General features: G+C 48.6%; 5 protein-coding genes across 5 annotated transcripts; 3 read left to right on the top strand and 2 right to left on the bottom strand.

Annotated features, from left to right (window-relative positions):
• Positions 1 to 2,627: 2,627 nt before the first annotated feature.
• Positions 2,628 to 3,895, top strand: N7496_011610 (heme-dependent oxidative N-demethylase family protein; the record flags this gene model as incomplete). The annotated part of the gene is made up of 3 exons (XM_056704523.1): positions 2,628 to 3,211; positions 3,286 to 3,408; positions 3,499 to 3,895. The coding sequence occupies 3 exons, from the start codon at positions 2,628 to 2,630 to the stop codon at positions 3,893 to 3,895; spliced, it is 1,104 nt and encodes a 367-aa protein (XP_056550483.1).
• A 519-nt stretch (positions 3,896 to 4,414) lies between these two features.
• On the bottom strand, positions 4,415 to 5,705 carry N7496_011609 (uncharacterized protein; the record flags this gene model as incomplete). Its single annotated transcript, XM_056704522.1, has 4 exons — positions 4,415 to 4,462; positions 4,531 to 5,051; positions 5,105 to 5,534; positions 5,604 to 5,705. 4 exons carry the CDS (start codon positions 5,703 to 5,705, stop codon positions 4,415 to 4,417), a joined length of 1,101 nt encoding a protein of 366 aa, XP_056550482.1.
• Positions 5,706 to 6,021: 316 nt separating this feature from the next.
• Positions 6,022 to 6,791, bottom strand: N7496_011608 (uncharacterized protein; the record flags this gene model as incomplete). Its single annotated transcript, XM_056704521.1, has 3 exons — positions 6,022 to 6,436; positions 6,496 to 6,649; positions 6,743 to 6,791. 3 exons carry the CDS (start codon positions 6,789 to 6,791, stop codon positions 6,022 to 6,024), a joined length of 618 nt encoding a protein of 205 aa, XP_056550481.1.
• A 3,155-nt stretch (positions 6,792 to 9,946) lies between these two features.
• On the top strand, positions 9,947 to 10,836 carry N7496_011607 (putative isochorismatase family hydrolase; the record flags this gene model as incomplete). Its single annotated transcript, XM_056704520.1, has 4 exons — positions 9,947 to 10,036; positions 10,091 to 10,403; positions 10,467 to 10,686; positions 10,746 to 10,836. 4 exons carry the CDS (start codon positions 9,947 to 9,949, stop codon positions 10,834 to 10,836), a joined length of 714 nt encoding a protein of 237 aa, XP_056550480.1.
• Positions 10,837 to 12,018: 1,182 nt separating this feature from the next.
• On the top strand, positions 12,019 to 14,210 carry N7496_011606 (uncharacterized protein; the record flags this gene model as incomplete). The annotated part of the gene is made up of 6 exons (XM_056704519.1): positions 12,019 to 12,239; positions 12,419 to 12,455; positions 12,522 to 12,662; positions 12,716 to 13,022; positions 13,084 to 13,651; positions 13,721 to 14,210. The coding sequence occupies 6 exons, from the start codon at positions 12,019 to 12,021 to the stop codon at positions 14,208 to 14,210; spliced, it is 1,764 nt and encodes a 587-aa protein (XP_056550479.1).
• Positions 14,211 to 14,376: the final 166 nt, after the last annotated feature.

Genomic DNA, 14,376 nt, shown 5'->3' with positions numbered 1-14,376 from the left:
TTAAATCCAACAAAGGCCTTCTAATTAATTTAACTAAAGAATGGTGTTGATGTCATCAGTAGGCTGATATGTCAGCCCACCCAAAATTTGACATATCTGTTCCTGTGGCTTGATGGCGGCGATTTCCAGACCCCAACAACGTGGGTGACTTGCATTCTCCCCCACCAGTACTTTGTCAAGGGCTCAATGCACCTTAGATCAGAGTCATAACAACATAGAAGCCCCTCATCAATACAGTGCTATCCATGCGTCCTAGTGAAACTCAGAGTATGTAGATGGAAAGAGACAAAAGGGAGATGATGTGTAATTTCGGGGTGCATCCACAGTATTCTCTCTACCCTGGAGCGCAATTGAAAAAAAAGAGACTGGAAAGGAACCAGAAGTACATTGAGATGACCTCATATTTCCTGAAGTGTGTATCGAGTGCAGAGGCCAATGCTAATCAATGAGGGGGTCCTACAGTAGTATGTACAAGCCGCGGGGAAAAAGCAAATATTGAAAAATCTTTTTGCTGGGACAGACTCCCGCCACAATAGGAAAAAGAAATGAGATGCTGAGGATGATTATGCTTTAAAAAATTTGGACCCCTGGCGTATTGAACCATGGAACGACAAAATAGACCCAAAATCCCGAGGAAAAGGGGGGATTAATTGCTGGTTTTTTGCTCCAAAGATAAGTATGGAGGATGCCTTGGACCATGAAAACAAAGCAGCGGCAAGCGCGCTTTGCGCGAAAGGGGGGAAAGCGGTTGCAGCGGAAACCCCAGATAGGTGGAGTTGTGTAGTGGGACCGTGGAACCAGAACACAACGGGGTACACCCTACTGTACTCAATTGTATATTACTTGTAAAGCGCCATTCACGGTGTATGGAGTAAGGAATACGGACGCAGTAGTTAGTTGCATCGTGGGGAATAATTGGGGCTTAGACATGATTCTGGACCTGGTGATCACTTCGCTGGTAATCTGCACTCGTGGTTTCAACAATAGCCAGCGCTATGGGGTGCATGAGGGCTGCGGGAAGCCCATGTGTACTGTACCTGCTGCACTCCTGCCCTACTCCATGCCGGTCGGACTTGGAGGATTTTGATTTGCGCCCGGTGGATTTGGGCGGGGGAAGGTAAGGCGCGGTATCCGGTCAGAATCAGATCAAATTCATGTATTCAGCAGACAGACTGTAGTACGCTAGGGATAACCCTAGTATCCCAGTATCTTGGTACTGTATCTTCAACGTCTTGGGATGTCTTGCGGGCAAAGGAATTAACGGGGGGCTGTGAAAAGAGAAGCATACTGGACCTTCGTAGGGAGGAAACCCCCACACCTAGGATTATGATACGCCAGGGGCCTCCATGTGCCCCGTCCCTGTTTAGTTTATGTTTAGTTTGGTTACGGTGTGATGTGCACTTGGAACTAGATCGGAGCCTCCTGGCCAGTCGGGTCGGCCTTGTTTGAAGAGCAGTACTGTGCTTGGGCGATCCCCAACGCATCTCAACTCCCTATGGATCCCTATGGATCCCAAGGGATCCATGCTGGAGGCTAGGGCCGAGGAGAAAGAGGGCAAAAAGGACCCCCCTCCATTAAATGACAGCGTGACTCAGATCAAACACACATACGTACCTCAGTTGTTCCAGCCTGATGCTTATTGCTCGCCTCACGCGGCGCGAATCAGCTGCTCCAGGTTATCCCTCCGAAGGTATCCGGCCACCCCGTCGCACGACTTGGGTTCGGCCTTTTGGTCCTGTCATTGCTGGTCTCGAGAGATGTTTCCCGAATTGCCATTTCACCACACTGCAGTTCACGAGGGGCATTGTGCGCACGGACGGTTGACGCGAGCTTGACGATTTTTCGAAGCTAAATGTTGTATGTGCCTAGATCGTGCCTAGCGGCTGGGTCTCCTCCGCCGAGACCCAGGCTATAGGGTGACCCGTCCTGTCGAAGCGCCGAATCCAAACGAAGTATTCCCATACTCCTGGGAACAACAACGAGGGGACAAAGACACACCCCAAACGGACTGGTCACCCCCATCTTACAACCTACTCCACCATACACCGAGACACTTGGAGTGGAGAAGGGGGTGACGGTACAGTTTAACACAGCCTAGACCTTTTAACCCGTCGATGATGACCCGACCCCTAAGAGCTGAAGCCAACCGATCATGTGGCTTGCCGCCTATAATACTCCCCGGAGGCGAACTGAGGCGTTTTTTTATTGCGGGGAATCCCTGAGCGTATCACAGTAGTTCCGCAGGCACAGTCTCGCTAGATCAGGAATGTGGGAATGCAGTCGTGGTGCTTTGCTTTGTGGGTATCCATTTTTTGACTGGAGCTAGTGCTGCTCACTTGACCATCAAGTGATCAACTTGATTTTGATCTGGGTTTGTTACCTGGGTCCAGACGGGGTCATATCGTTGCCCGTATCCAGACGAAGAAGCATATTAAGGTAGCCTTTTCGCCGAGCTGTCAATTCCATAATTCAAACTATTTCCTTCTCCTTGTTTTTACTTTTTTTTTTTTTCTTCTTGGCCGATACCAAAAGTAGCAATCGCCCAAGTTTTTTTTGAAAATCTATAAAGACCAAGAAAGCCCACTGCTTATCACCATATACTTGCACAACCACCGCATGGAAAAAGTATGACAACCTTCTCTCTGGTGGCGCTTCCTATAGTCGTCCTACTTTTTGTCGTGCGATATCACAAAGATATTTGCAATTGGATATCGACAACTGCGAAGAACTACGGCTTCTCAAAGAAAAATGGAGGTTCCCATAGCCCCTCCGATGTCAAGCGCATGGCACCATACCCAGCGCAGCCTATCAAAGGCAGAGAGCGATACCGAGTCATGATGGACATTCGCAAACTGGATGTTCAAAACTGGCTTACGCTCGACAAAAACTACATGGAGGAGCATTCCGTGCGAGACGATCTACTCCGTGAGAAACGGGACAAAGTTTTACAGTGCTTGCCCGAGTCAGCGCAAGCCTGTCAGGAGGCACTGGAAGAAGTCTCCGAATTCCTCTGCGAACGATATCCCAACATGTTTCAAAAACTGGTGCAAGGCGGTCGAACGTCAATTCAAAATTGCATGACAGGAGAACGATTCGATATCGGTGGCTCGGCCTCTGGCGGTGAAGGTATTGACGCGCTTGAGGCGGCTGTACGACTTACTATGGAGGATCTCAGCATTTTGATGATGAACGAAGATGGCGAGTACTATCTGTATGGGCCCAAAATTTCTTTTTTCTCCTTTTCTTGAAGTTTTTCTCTTATCAGTCTCACTGACTATTTTCCAGCGCCGCCAGCGCAAGTCTTTTTCCTACGGGATGGACGGTCGAAGAGCGTATCGGATGGACGATCTCCCGTTTGCACGAACCCGTGCCTCTATGGCATCAGCACGTTGCCAATTCTGTGAGCAAGTAAGTGGATCGTGAGAGCGCATTTCCTAGGAGCATTTCCTAGGAGTGTGTCTGTGCCTTCGTATTTGCGCAAGTTCTAATCTCAACTAGGTTTCTGGCGCGGCTGACGCCAACGTCCCCAATGGAGCGGTCAAACTACTTTGTTGAGATTAAACGGCCCGACGAGGATCTTATCGAGATCTTGTATCGGCCCAAAGGATTGTGCGAGAAAGATCTATCCGATCCTTCTCCCGAGGAGATTATTATTCGCCGCGAGAGACAAACTTTCCGCCGTTTGCCAAAAACGGGAACTATTCTCTTCGGCGTCAAGACCTACCTGACTACCCTTGATCAGCTGCCAATGCAGGAGCTAGAAAATCTGGCGACAGAAATGAGAAGCTGGCCTGAGTACGTGGGCGAGTACAAAGGCAAAAACGTTTGGGGTGCCAAAGTGCTCGAGTTCTACAAAAGTCGAGTTGGTCAGATGAATGAGAAGATCGAGGTATGATTTGTTGAATTGTTGACGCGATGACGAACTATGTTGCTTTTTCTTGCCTTCTTGTTATCCCGCCTGGATGTTTTACTTTTTTTTGCGATGCATACTCCCTGGACTATTTTCTTTTTCTTTTTCGCTTCTTCCCTTAATGCGAAACAAAATGGGCTGGCTGTCTGAATACTTTTTTTTATTTTCTTTCAAAAGCTGTTTACCGCTTTGAATGTTCTTTGGCATGATTCGACCTATGCGAAACCCAGCGATTTTTTTCCCGGCAAATATGTCGAACTACGTCATATAGAGATTGAAATGAAAGTTTTGAAGAGTCATGATTGATTGAGTTTTAGTTAAATAAGATAAATTGTAATGTCACCAGGAATCGAGACCGACTGAAACAGGATGCGGTCAGGGTAAGGAAAAAGGCAAAAAGTCAATGTCTATAAAAAATGTGCAGCTGGAAGGATACTATGGGCATATGAACAGCCCGAATGTCAACATAAGGAAGTTCGAGAAAGGGTATAGGCGAGGACATGTTTAGATCTTTGACAGGGGTGGCTTATCCTGCTTCAAGCGGATAACACCCTAAACAGAAACGGTTAGCCATCAGGCACAAGTAGAAAAAGCGAAGAAGAAAAAAGTACTCCGCATACCTCTTGGGTACAGGTGGCAATCAAAGTCCCATCCTGTGACCAGATCTTTTGAATAGCCAGTCCACGACCTTCCCCAGCCCACGGGCTCTCCATCTCAATGAACATCCACTCGTCGGCTCGGAAAGCACGCGGGTTATGGAAATAGATAGAATGGTCTAAACTGACCATCATGCCTACTTCTTTCTCGGCTTTATTTTTACCTTGAGTCGCGTTGTCCAGGGCGCCTTGCAGTCTACGGCGCAAATCGGCTGCCTCCTCCTCCTTGAGTTCCTTCAATGCTTTGGTGATATCCTCATCGTCGAGGTCGGAGGGGTTCTTCAATGCCTTGAGTAGTTTCTGGAGTTCCGCTGGAGACGAGAATCGGGGAATATCGTGAACTCGCGAGACCGTACCGATGAAGTAGCTGTCGGTGACGTAGGCAAGGGCCGACAGATGGGCCTGGAAACCACCCTCCTCGGAGATGTGGCCTCGTGACCTAACAAATCTTCGCACCTTCTTGTCCTCGGGATTGGGTGAATTGCCTATGCTCCATCAGTCAAAGAGCACCACACGTGGAGACTGAGGAGCAACCTACGATTGACGATGCCCGCCTTCCTTGACTCAAATGGACCCCCGCCCACATTGTTCAAAGCCTGCACGGTTCCAGGCAGCGGATCTTTGGGCAGAGATACGTCTGGCATAGGAACTGCATGTGTAATGGTCTTCTCTCCACCACTGCCGACCCTACTGAAGCTGAGGGTCGTGGTGAAGATTGGGCGTCCACGCTGACGCGCCTGTACGGTGCGGGTTATGAAGCTTCGCCCGTCGCGTACTCGTTCCACGTGGTATAGGATAGGTATCTCGGAGTCGCCGGCAAGGACGAAGTAGCAGTGCATGCTGTGGACAGCGAAATCGGAAGGGACAGTTCGCATGGCAGCTGATAGGGACTGGGCAATGGCAGCGCCGCCGTAGATGCCGCGGGCGCCAGGAGGATGCCATAGCGGTCGTGTATTCGTGAAAACATCCTATATGCGATGCAGCAGGTTAGCATTACCTGTCTCTGCAACGGCCTATACGTTGGAAGGAGTTCGTACTGGGCCGAGGTCCACCACCGGCGTCAAGTCAAGCACATTCTCGATAGGGGCCTTGGAATGGTCCTGTGGCGGGGGATCTAGGAGCGTCACACGTTTCGGCATATTGTTGTACTTCGATAATAGTGTCTTAAGCCGACCGAGATGTTAAATAGGTTGAAGGATTGCAACTTCGGAGCTGATGGCTTTCCCGCTCGGATGACGGCGGTTTCCAACACTTTTAAAATGCGGTCGGGGCTTACGCGGGAATCTGAGCCGAGGTCCAACGCGCTCTGCAAGTCGCGAACTTATTAGGCATTTGTATTATGCTTCATTATGTCACATGAATTACGCTAACTAACTAATTAAAGAAACAAAAGTCAAATTCAGATGACTCAACACGAATATTAACTATCCGAAATATCGAGAGGGTCATGTTTCATCACGTCGTGGTTCGACTCAAGCTGCTCCAAGTCGTCGATGGCGGGGGAATCAAATGAGGATCCCAAGTCTTTGGGGTTGGGTCGAGGCCAGGGACGGTCTCGAGCCGATAGGTTGTGTTAATTTGACTAGGGTTTGGAGATGGTGCACCAGAACCCTGCTCTTGTAACAGGCGAAGCAGCTGTCGACGCTGCATCTCTTCCTGACTCAAAAGAGGAGTGCCGTCCTCAGCCCGATGGCCTTGACTGGGACCATATTCATGGTAGATTAAGAAAGATGCGAGACCATATATGACGATGAAAGCGCTCGGAAGGCCAATACCGATTACTCGAATCGCGTTTAACGGAAAGAGGCTGCGACTGAGAATATTGAATAGCACATTGAATAGTGCGATCAAGTTCACGACCAGAAAGGGCCTAGCAATGATGTTAGTAACTTTGCGCAGCACAGCATCGAGGATAGGAAAACGACCGACATAAACAACGATCGGAGGAGGAATAATTTGCGCCTGCGTTGGAAATAAGCGATCGCGATCGAGCCTATATAGGATATTCCGATGAAGAACAAGGCAAAAACGAGCGACGCGGTCCTATCAATGTGCAGTTCCTCATTGGGGTCTCCAAAGACAACTGCCAGTATTAGATAGCTAGAGAAAGATTGCCACTGGTTAGCAAAGTTGATGGCATTGACTCTGCCTCGGGCTCTAGAAGTAAGCTGTGTACTAACCCCAATAACAGCAGGGCCGCGGACAATGCTGTCACGAGTCTCCATGGCCTAGAAACCCGATGGGCACTCGAGATCGTTCCAGATTCAACCCATCTATCTGATTCAGCCGAAAGAGCTTGCATGGTGGAGGCCTATCATCGCATCTCACGCAGTCAAGATGATCAAGGGGCTGGTTGGCGCTAAGACACGGGCGAAGTAGAATCACTGGTTCTTAGTAGAGTCCTAACAGACTCGTAGTCGTCCAAAGACAGCCGGATATTCAAATACAGTGCTCGAGGCACTAAACGAGTGAATAGGGTGGGTTCATGAAGATGGTAAGAAGTCTCAGGATCAGGCACCGAGCTGAAAACAAGAGCGAGAGAAGAACCCCCACGTCAGAGCCGCAGGAAAACCTGACAAACCTGAGAAACCCAGACGGGGCACAGCTTGCAGAGTTTAGGCTCTCGGCAGGGCCACTCAGACCTACAGAGCAAAGCCCAGCCTTCAGGAAGACTGGGGGCCAGCCTCCAATCATATCAAGGTGGTTCTGAGATGGCAACGGGCGGGCTGCCTCAATCTGCGGCTGATCCGTGCTGAGCATTCCCCTTGTGGGTACTGAAGATGTACAGCATCAATTGGGCTGGGCTATGCTCGAAGAAAAAAACGCCTCGCATCCTGGCGCGATCCATTTCGGTATCAGTCCCTTCGCTAACTATTGCATCGACAAAGCCTCTTCGAAGTTCGTCAACAGGCGTGCAGCCCCGCCTCCTTCCCGCCGCCCCTGATGCTCGCCACTAAGGATGGTCCGACATAGTTTCCACCAATAGGTTCTTGGTGATGAGATGAAGGTCAAAGGTATCGGGAACCCGAAATCTACATTGCCAACCCAGTAGTACTTGTCAGCGTGATCTTTTCTGCAGCGGAGCGGGGCTAACTGACTGTACTTCGCTGTCGTCCTCGCCTGTAATTTGTCCTCCGGCAGATTTGACCAGTGACTTAAGCCTGCTTTTAAACATCAGTCAAGTGCTATGAATATGGACATTATAGGAGGCTGGCCTGTCAATGTCGGCTTGGGTGATGCCATCCTGCAAAATGACCTAGTTCAATGCTTGATTTTTAGGAACACACACGTTTATCTTGTGCCAGGCAAGAGTACTTACTTTGTGGAGAGGCATTCTGTATCTAAATCTGTAGGTGCTAAGTAGGTAGGTGAGAGTTCTGAATATATTTTGGGTGATTCAAAACTAATTAGACGGTCTCAAACTTCAACTCCGGGAAAACATGCCGCCCTTCATGGTCAGTCATGATGATATCATATCCAATACCCCTTTAGATGATATAGAACGGACTACCTGGCTGTCATAGCGATATCTTCCATCATCAGGTAGATTGAGTCATGGCGTTTCTTCACATGGAGATCATCGGACTTGTGCACCTTCGATTCCTGGCTCCACGGTGTGGGGTACATCCTCATAGTTAAAATATATAACCCCAATCCCCCGGAGTCACCGTCAAAAACAGGAAAAATACATGCTATGGCACCTTTTCAAAATTGGCATTTCTGATTCCTTTTCTAATGCTTTTCACATCATGTAATGCCCGAGGGATTGGTGTTGTTATCTCAGAGTGGACATGGATATACGCTGATTTTTTTAATTCAAACTACTATTACTGATGGATTTTTTGCGATCGCGGTAGATAGCAAAACTTCGAGGCCTTTTCTAGGAGTATCTATGTCCAAGGTGACCAAAAATGTGCCTTAGCATTTGGAGCATGAATTTTGAACATACATATCATGGACACCAATTCAATGCGATCGGGGAAAAGAGAGGAGGGGCGTCCAGAAAACAAAAACAACATTAGTGTTAGGAGGCATTTGAGATTGAGAGCAACAGTAGTTTCCAAATGTCACACTGCTAGATGCTGAGATATTCTGAAATGGGGTTGCAGTATCACTTGTCATGTTTGTCATCGCCCCGCCCCATTTCCCGACAAAGACATGACCACATCATTATTCAGGGTTCCGTAACCGGGGTTTTCGCCGTGCCAAGAAAATTTGCGACAAGCCAAGCTTAGATTCGGACAAACTGCATCATTCAGTAAGCAGGTGTAAGCGGTCTAATCTTCGCAACACTAACTTTTTTTGATATTCTTCGGGCAATATAATATCTATTACCGATGAAAATGAGACATTATCATGAGTGGGACTACACGAGAGCCGACATGCGGCATTCAGCGGTGAATTAATGATAGAAGATCTCAATCTACAAACATAATCCAAGATGCTTGGCATTGGGGATCGGGATCGCAAATTAGACTAATGAAATCTTAGAGGGAGAGGGGAAAATGACTCCGAGCGCTGGAGTTTTGGGGTAATAACGGTAGCTAACACCTTCAGGGCCTATATTGACTTAGGGTCTAGGTTGACGTGCATGCTTACTGACACATTTGTAGGTCGTTTGTCATGCGCTAATTAAGCTAAAGTGAAACGACAGGTGCCAGGCTTCCGGCGGGAGTTCCCGGTGGATCCGAAAGCTTCAAACCTTGAAATCCAACGGGCGGTATATCTCCGGTGGCTGAATTTAGCATCTCGAAGGGTCTAGAGGGGGAAAATCTAGCTGCAGATGAAGGGCAGAGGTTCGAATATACGGACGTTGTGTAAGGTCAGTCAAAGGCCAATACAATAACATTCTTGCGAAGTGTATGGACAAAATACTCCCTCGTTGATGGCAGCTTCTACATTTGAAGGATCATTGGATTAAGCTACAATCTCCATTGCTCAACTTAATAGACAATAAGACTGTCAGTTTCCTAAAGAGGAAAAAGTTGTCATATGTATCTTGGAACAGATGGGACCCTCCATCGGAGTAAAGACCTGTCACCGATCTATCCGTGCTTGTACCTGGCTAGCCGAGCCGTGACACGTGTAATAGTTTGCATATTGAAGCACTGTCTGTGGGCCAAGATCATGTGGAGAAGGTAATTATCGCCATACTAGATCTGGGGTGGGAGTAAGCAGACTCGGGATTAGCAAACCCTTTGTCAAGATTATCTATCTCCATGGTCAAAACAAATGTCGACATAATTTACATGGAGTGTGTTGGATATAAAAGGGAGGGATTCCTCGCATTCCCTGTGTTTTGTATCCAGACTCAAGACAAGATCTCAAGAACACTCAAGACTTCCTCAATCTCTTCGGTATTCCGCAGCAAGAATTCAAGATGTACTTCTCCAAGATCGTCCAGACTGCCTTCCTTTTGGCCCTTTCTGTCCCCGCTCAGGCGTGGAACAGACTGGACAAGGACAACGCTGTAAGTCAACAAGTCCCGAACTAGAACCAGAACAAGAATTGATCATTGTTCCAGGCTCTCTTGATCATCGATCACCAAGTCGGTCTGTCCCAGGTCGTCCGTGACTTCAGCACCAATGACTTCCGCAACAACATGCTTGCGCACTCTTCCATTGGAAATGTATTTGACTTGCCTACTGTCCTGACCTCCTCTTCCGACACCGGCCCCAACGGTCTCCTCCTCAAGGAGATCACCGACATGCACCCCAATGCTACCTTTGTCCGTCGCCAGGGTGAGGTCAACGCCTGGGACAACGAGGACTTCCGCAAGGCTGTCAAGGCTACCGGCAAGAAGCAGCTGATCATCGGCGGTATCGTTACCGAAGTTTGTAAGTTACCCTGCTCCTTGTTGTACGATCTCCACAGATCAATTCTGATAATATGGTGATTAGGCACTGCTTTCCTGGCTCTGTCCCTTGTTGATGCCGGTTACGAGGTCTTTGCCAACACTGATGCTAGCGGAACCTTCGACGTCAAGCTCGCTGAGGATGCTAACCGCCGCATGGAGCGCGCTGGTGTTACTCTCATGGGCTACTTTGCCATCATCTGTGATCTCATGCGCGACTGGCGTAGCAGCCCTGGTCTCACCGAGATCCTCCCCGTCCTTGACAAGTAAGTCATACACTGAAATTTTGCCAACCGGGGTTTGCAGCTAAACTAACTTACTATAGGTACCAATTCGCTTACGGTCTCGTTGCTCGCCACCACGCTGGTGCTATTCAGAACGGTACCCTGGCTGCCGTTGAGACCACTCTGATCTAAACGCAGATCTAGCACTAGTTTATGCTCTCGGTTCGAACTAAGTGTCAAGATCAAGTCGGCCCGATGATTGAAGCGGCGGAAGAGTTGAAGAAAAAGATGGAAGGGATGAATGGACAGATAGACGGATGGAACAAAGACTATTAGATGGACGAGAGAGATGGGTTGATGTATGAAAAGTGTATAGCTTTACCAATCATTACTGTTCTTCTCGTGACGCGAAATATCCAGTAATTGACGTCAAAGCGCTTGACGAGCCGCCTCTAGCAAGTCAAAACTCCATCAACAAATAAGCCTCCGATAACTTCAGTCTCGAGGCCCATCTACCTCTTTTCACAGCATAAGCCTGATCGACCGTTTGGCATAGTAGAGCCAACCAACCGGGCCAAGACTTGAATGAATTCTTGTGAAAATTCCACTCTTTCCAGAAAAATAAAGTCCGGGCAAATGAGCTTGCGGACGTCTAAGATATTATCCAACGAGATGATCGATTATCAAAAGGCGACTAGGCTCTACAAGGTAGGGCCAGCCTGATGGTCCTAGCCACGCGGCAGAAGATATACACATGCGCGCACCCCAATTTTCAAAGCCACCAATCAAGATGAGTCGTAGAATCAGAAGATAAAGAAATGCCGTTAGCTCGATATCAGAGTAATTCCAATCATACTAAAACATTAGACAGAGCTACAAAAGCCCGATAGGACAATATGTGTATTCCTCCTGTCTATCAACAGAGAGTTGTTTTATGTTGGGAGGCTGACGGATGACAAAATATCTCAGCTTTACGTCCCGGTAGCTGATGTTCAGCTAGTTATCGCTTTGTTCCCCTCGCTGACAAACAAGAGTTCATGCCCCCTTGGGTTTAGGCCTACAGTAACTGAGTTATACCCCGCTCGACAACACAATGCAACCTTCCCAATTGAAAGAAGCGAGATCGAAAAGGGGGAGGTCTTATCGTTATCAGGGGGGAACCCGACGGTCGACCGGGTTTAGTTTAATTACATGATCGGGAATGCAAGACAGGTGGAGATGATGATGAGCTTCCTTGTTTATCAATAAAACGACTGCCTCTTCCCCTCAATTAAGTCTCCTCAGCTATCGTAGCAGGGCGAAGTTCTCTGCCATAGTACCCTGTATTTTCTTTCCCCGCCAATTTATATCTTGGCCAAGCTTTTGCGGGCTACGATGGCGCGATATTCGAAAGTCTTAGCTATCACGGCAGCTTTGTTGCTCCCCTGTGCCTCGGCACAGTTCGTATCTGCCCCAACCGACTTGATCACGAAGAAGGGCCATGCGGGAATCAACGTGCGATACAAGGAAGTCCCGGCTGGAATCTGCGAGCAGGATCCCAATGTCAAGAGCTATTCTGGATATGCTGATGTTGGCGAAAATGAGCATATCTTTTGGTAAGCGACCTTCCTCCTCAAATCGTGGGGTACTAGAGGCATCCGTTGCATGCACGCGACCTGATGCGATCGCATTCCATTGAGAAATAATTGTCTGTTGCAAGGACCTCCGTCCAACCGGCGCAAGATAACGCAGTAAGATTCTCGTTTGAATGATCGGACTAACAATTGAGCTATAGGTGGTTCTTCGAAGCCAGAAATGAAGATCCAAAAAAGGTATGTTCTGCTCCAACTCCGTAGAGCCAACTATATGAAGCCAATAAGTCCTAACGATTCACCCAGGCACCACTCACCGTCTGGATCAATGGTGGACCAGGTTCATCTTCCATGATTGGACTATTCCAAGAATTGGGACCCTGTGGTGTCGATTCCGACGGCAACGCCTACAACAACCCGTACTCATGGTCCAACGCAAGCAACATGGTAAGTTCGGAAACACCGCAATACTAAAGGCACTTCATCTAACAAACAGCCAGCTCTTTATCGACCAGCCAACCACTGTCGGCCTTTCATACTCGATTCCCGTCCCCGCATATCAAGATAGCGATGGCAACATCATCCAATTGCCCGACGAAACATGCCCGGACTACGCCGAAGAGGTTGGCACATGTGGCACATACTCCAAGTCAGACATTAGCCTCGTGCCAAACACGACCCAAGGAGCAGCCCCGAACATGTGGAAGACTCTGCAGGGTTTCATGGGCGCATTCCCTAACTACTCGCGCAATGGCTTCTCCTTCACGACGGAGAGTTACGGCGGTCACTACGGGCCCGTGTTCAACGGTACGCAAGAAACCCCTCTCAACCATCCCCTACGTTTCCACTCCCATCTGATCCAACGTAGAATACTTCCTCCAACAAAACGCCAAAAAGATCCCCGGCGCAATCAACATCAACCTCGAAAACGTCCTCATCGGAAACGGCTGGTTCGACCCCCTAATCCAATACCAAGCCTACTACAATTACTCCATCTACCCGGGAAACACCTACGACTACGACCCGTACAACGCCACCATAAAAGCAGAATGGTACAATAACCTCTACGGCCCCGGAAACTGCGTCGACCAAACGAAGCAATGTTACGCAACGGGTCGCAATGATATCTGCGCCACCGCGGATAGTTTCTGCGCGAACAAGGTCGAGGAGATGTTTGATATTTACTCGGGACGGGATGAGTACGATATGCGCGAATTGACGCCGGATCCGTTCCCGTATGAGTTTTACGTGGACTATTTGAATAGTCCCAAGGTGCAGGAGGCTATTGGGGCGTATCAGAATTTCTCCGAGTATTCGTATACGGTGGGGAATGCGTTTTCGAGTACCGGTGACGATGATCGGGAGTCGAATACTATTGAGGATGTGCAGAAGTTGTTGGATGCCGGTGTGCAGGTTGTGATGTACTTTGGTGATGCGTGAGTTTGCCTATTCTCCCCAGTATTGTCTTCCATGCACATGTATAGCTAACTTGATATGTGGAACAGTGATTACAACTGCAATTGGCTAGGCGGCCAAGTCGTTGCCGAAGAGATCAACGCACGCGGCTACAAAGACGCTGGCTTCGTCAACATTACAACCTCGGACGGTATCGTGCACGGCCAAGTCCGTCAAAGCAATCTATACAGCTTCGTGCGCATCTACGAGTCCGGCCATGAAGTGCCCTTCTATCAACCCCTCGCCGCTTTGGAGCTATTCGAGCGAGCCCTCGCAAGAAAGGATATCGCCACGGGTAAACATTCCGTGACTTCGCATGGCGGGTATAAGACCGATGGAACTCCCACGAGTGACTTCCGGGAGGGTAATAGCACGATTGTGATGGAGGTGCTTTCGAGTGATGCTACGTATAACACGACTTTGAATGGACCGAATCCGTCGACTTCGAGCAAGGCGCGGAGGGATGTTTCGGCTCAGAGCAAGAAGGCCAAGGCTGTTCGAAAGGTGAGGCGGTCCATGGGGGGAAGACGGTTGGTGTAATGTTGTGAATAGTGATATGCATGAATCGGCTTGTGATCAGAGCCACGGGGATGGTAGTGTAGGTAGGGTTGGAGGTTGAAGAGATATTTTGTTTCAATCAATGTTTCGGCTTCTTAATGCCGTTCTTTATTTATGCAGTAAATTGGATGGGATACAAAATAGATAT

Source organism: Penicillium cataractarum (assembly GCF_028827025.1).
Source record: "Penicillium cataractarum strain IBT 29864 chromosome Unknown utg000009l, whole genome shotgun sequence".
Classification (NCBI taxonomy): Eukaryota; Fungi; Ascomycota; class Eurotiomycetes; order Eurotiales; family Aspergillaceae; genus Penicillium; species Penicillium cataractarum.
Note: the sequence above shows the minus strand (reverse complement) of the source record. Positions and strands in the feature narration are given on the sequence as shown.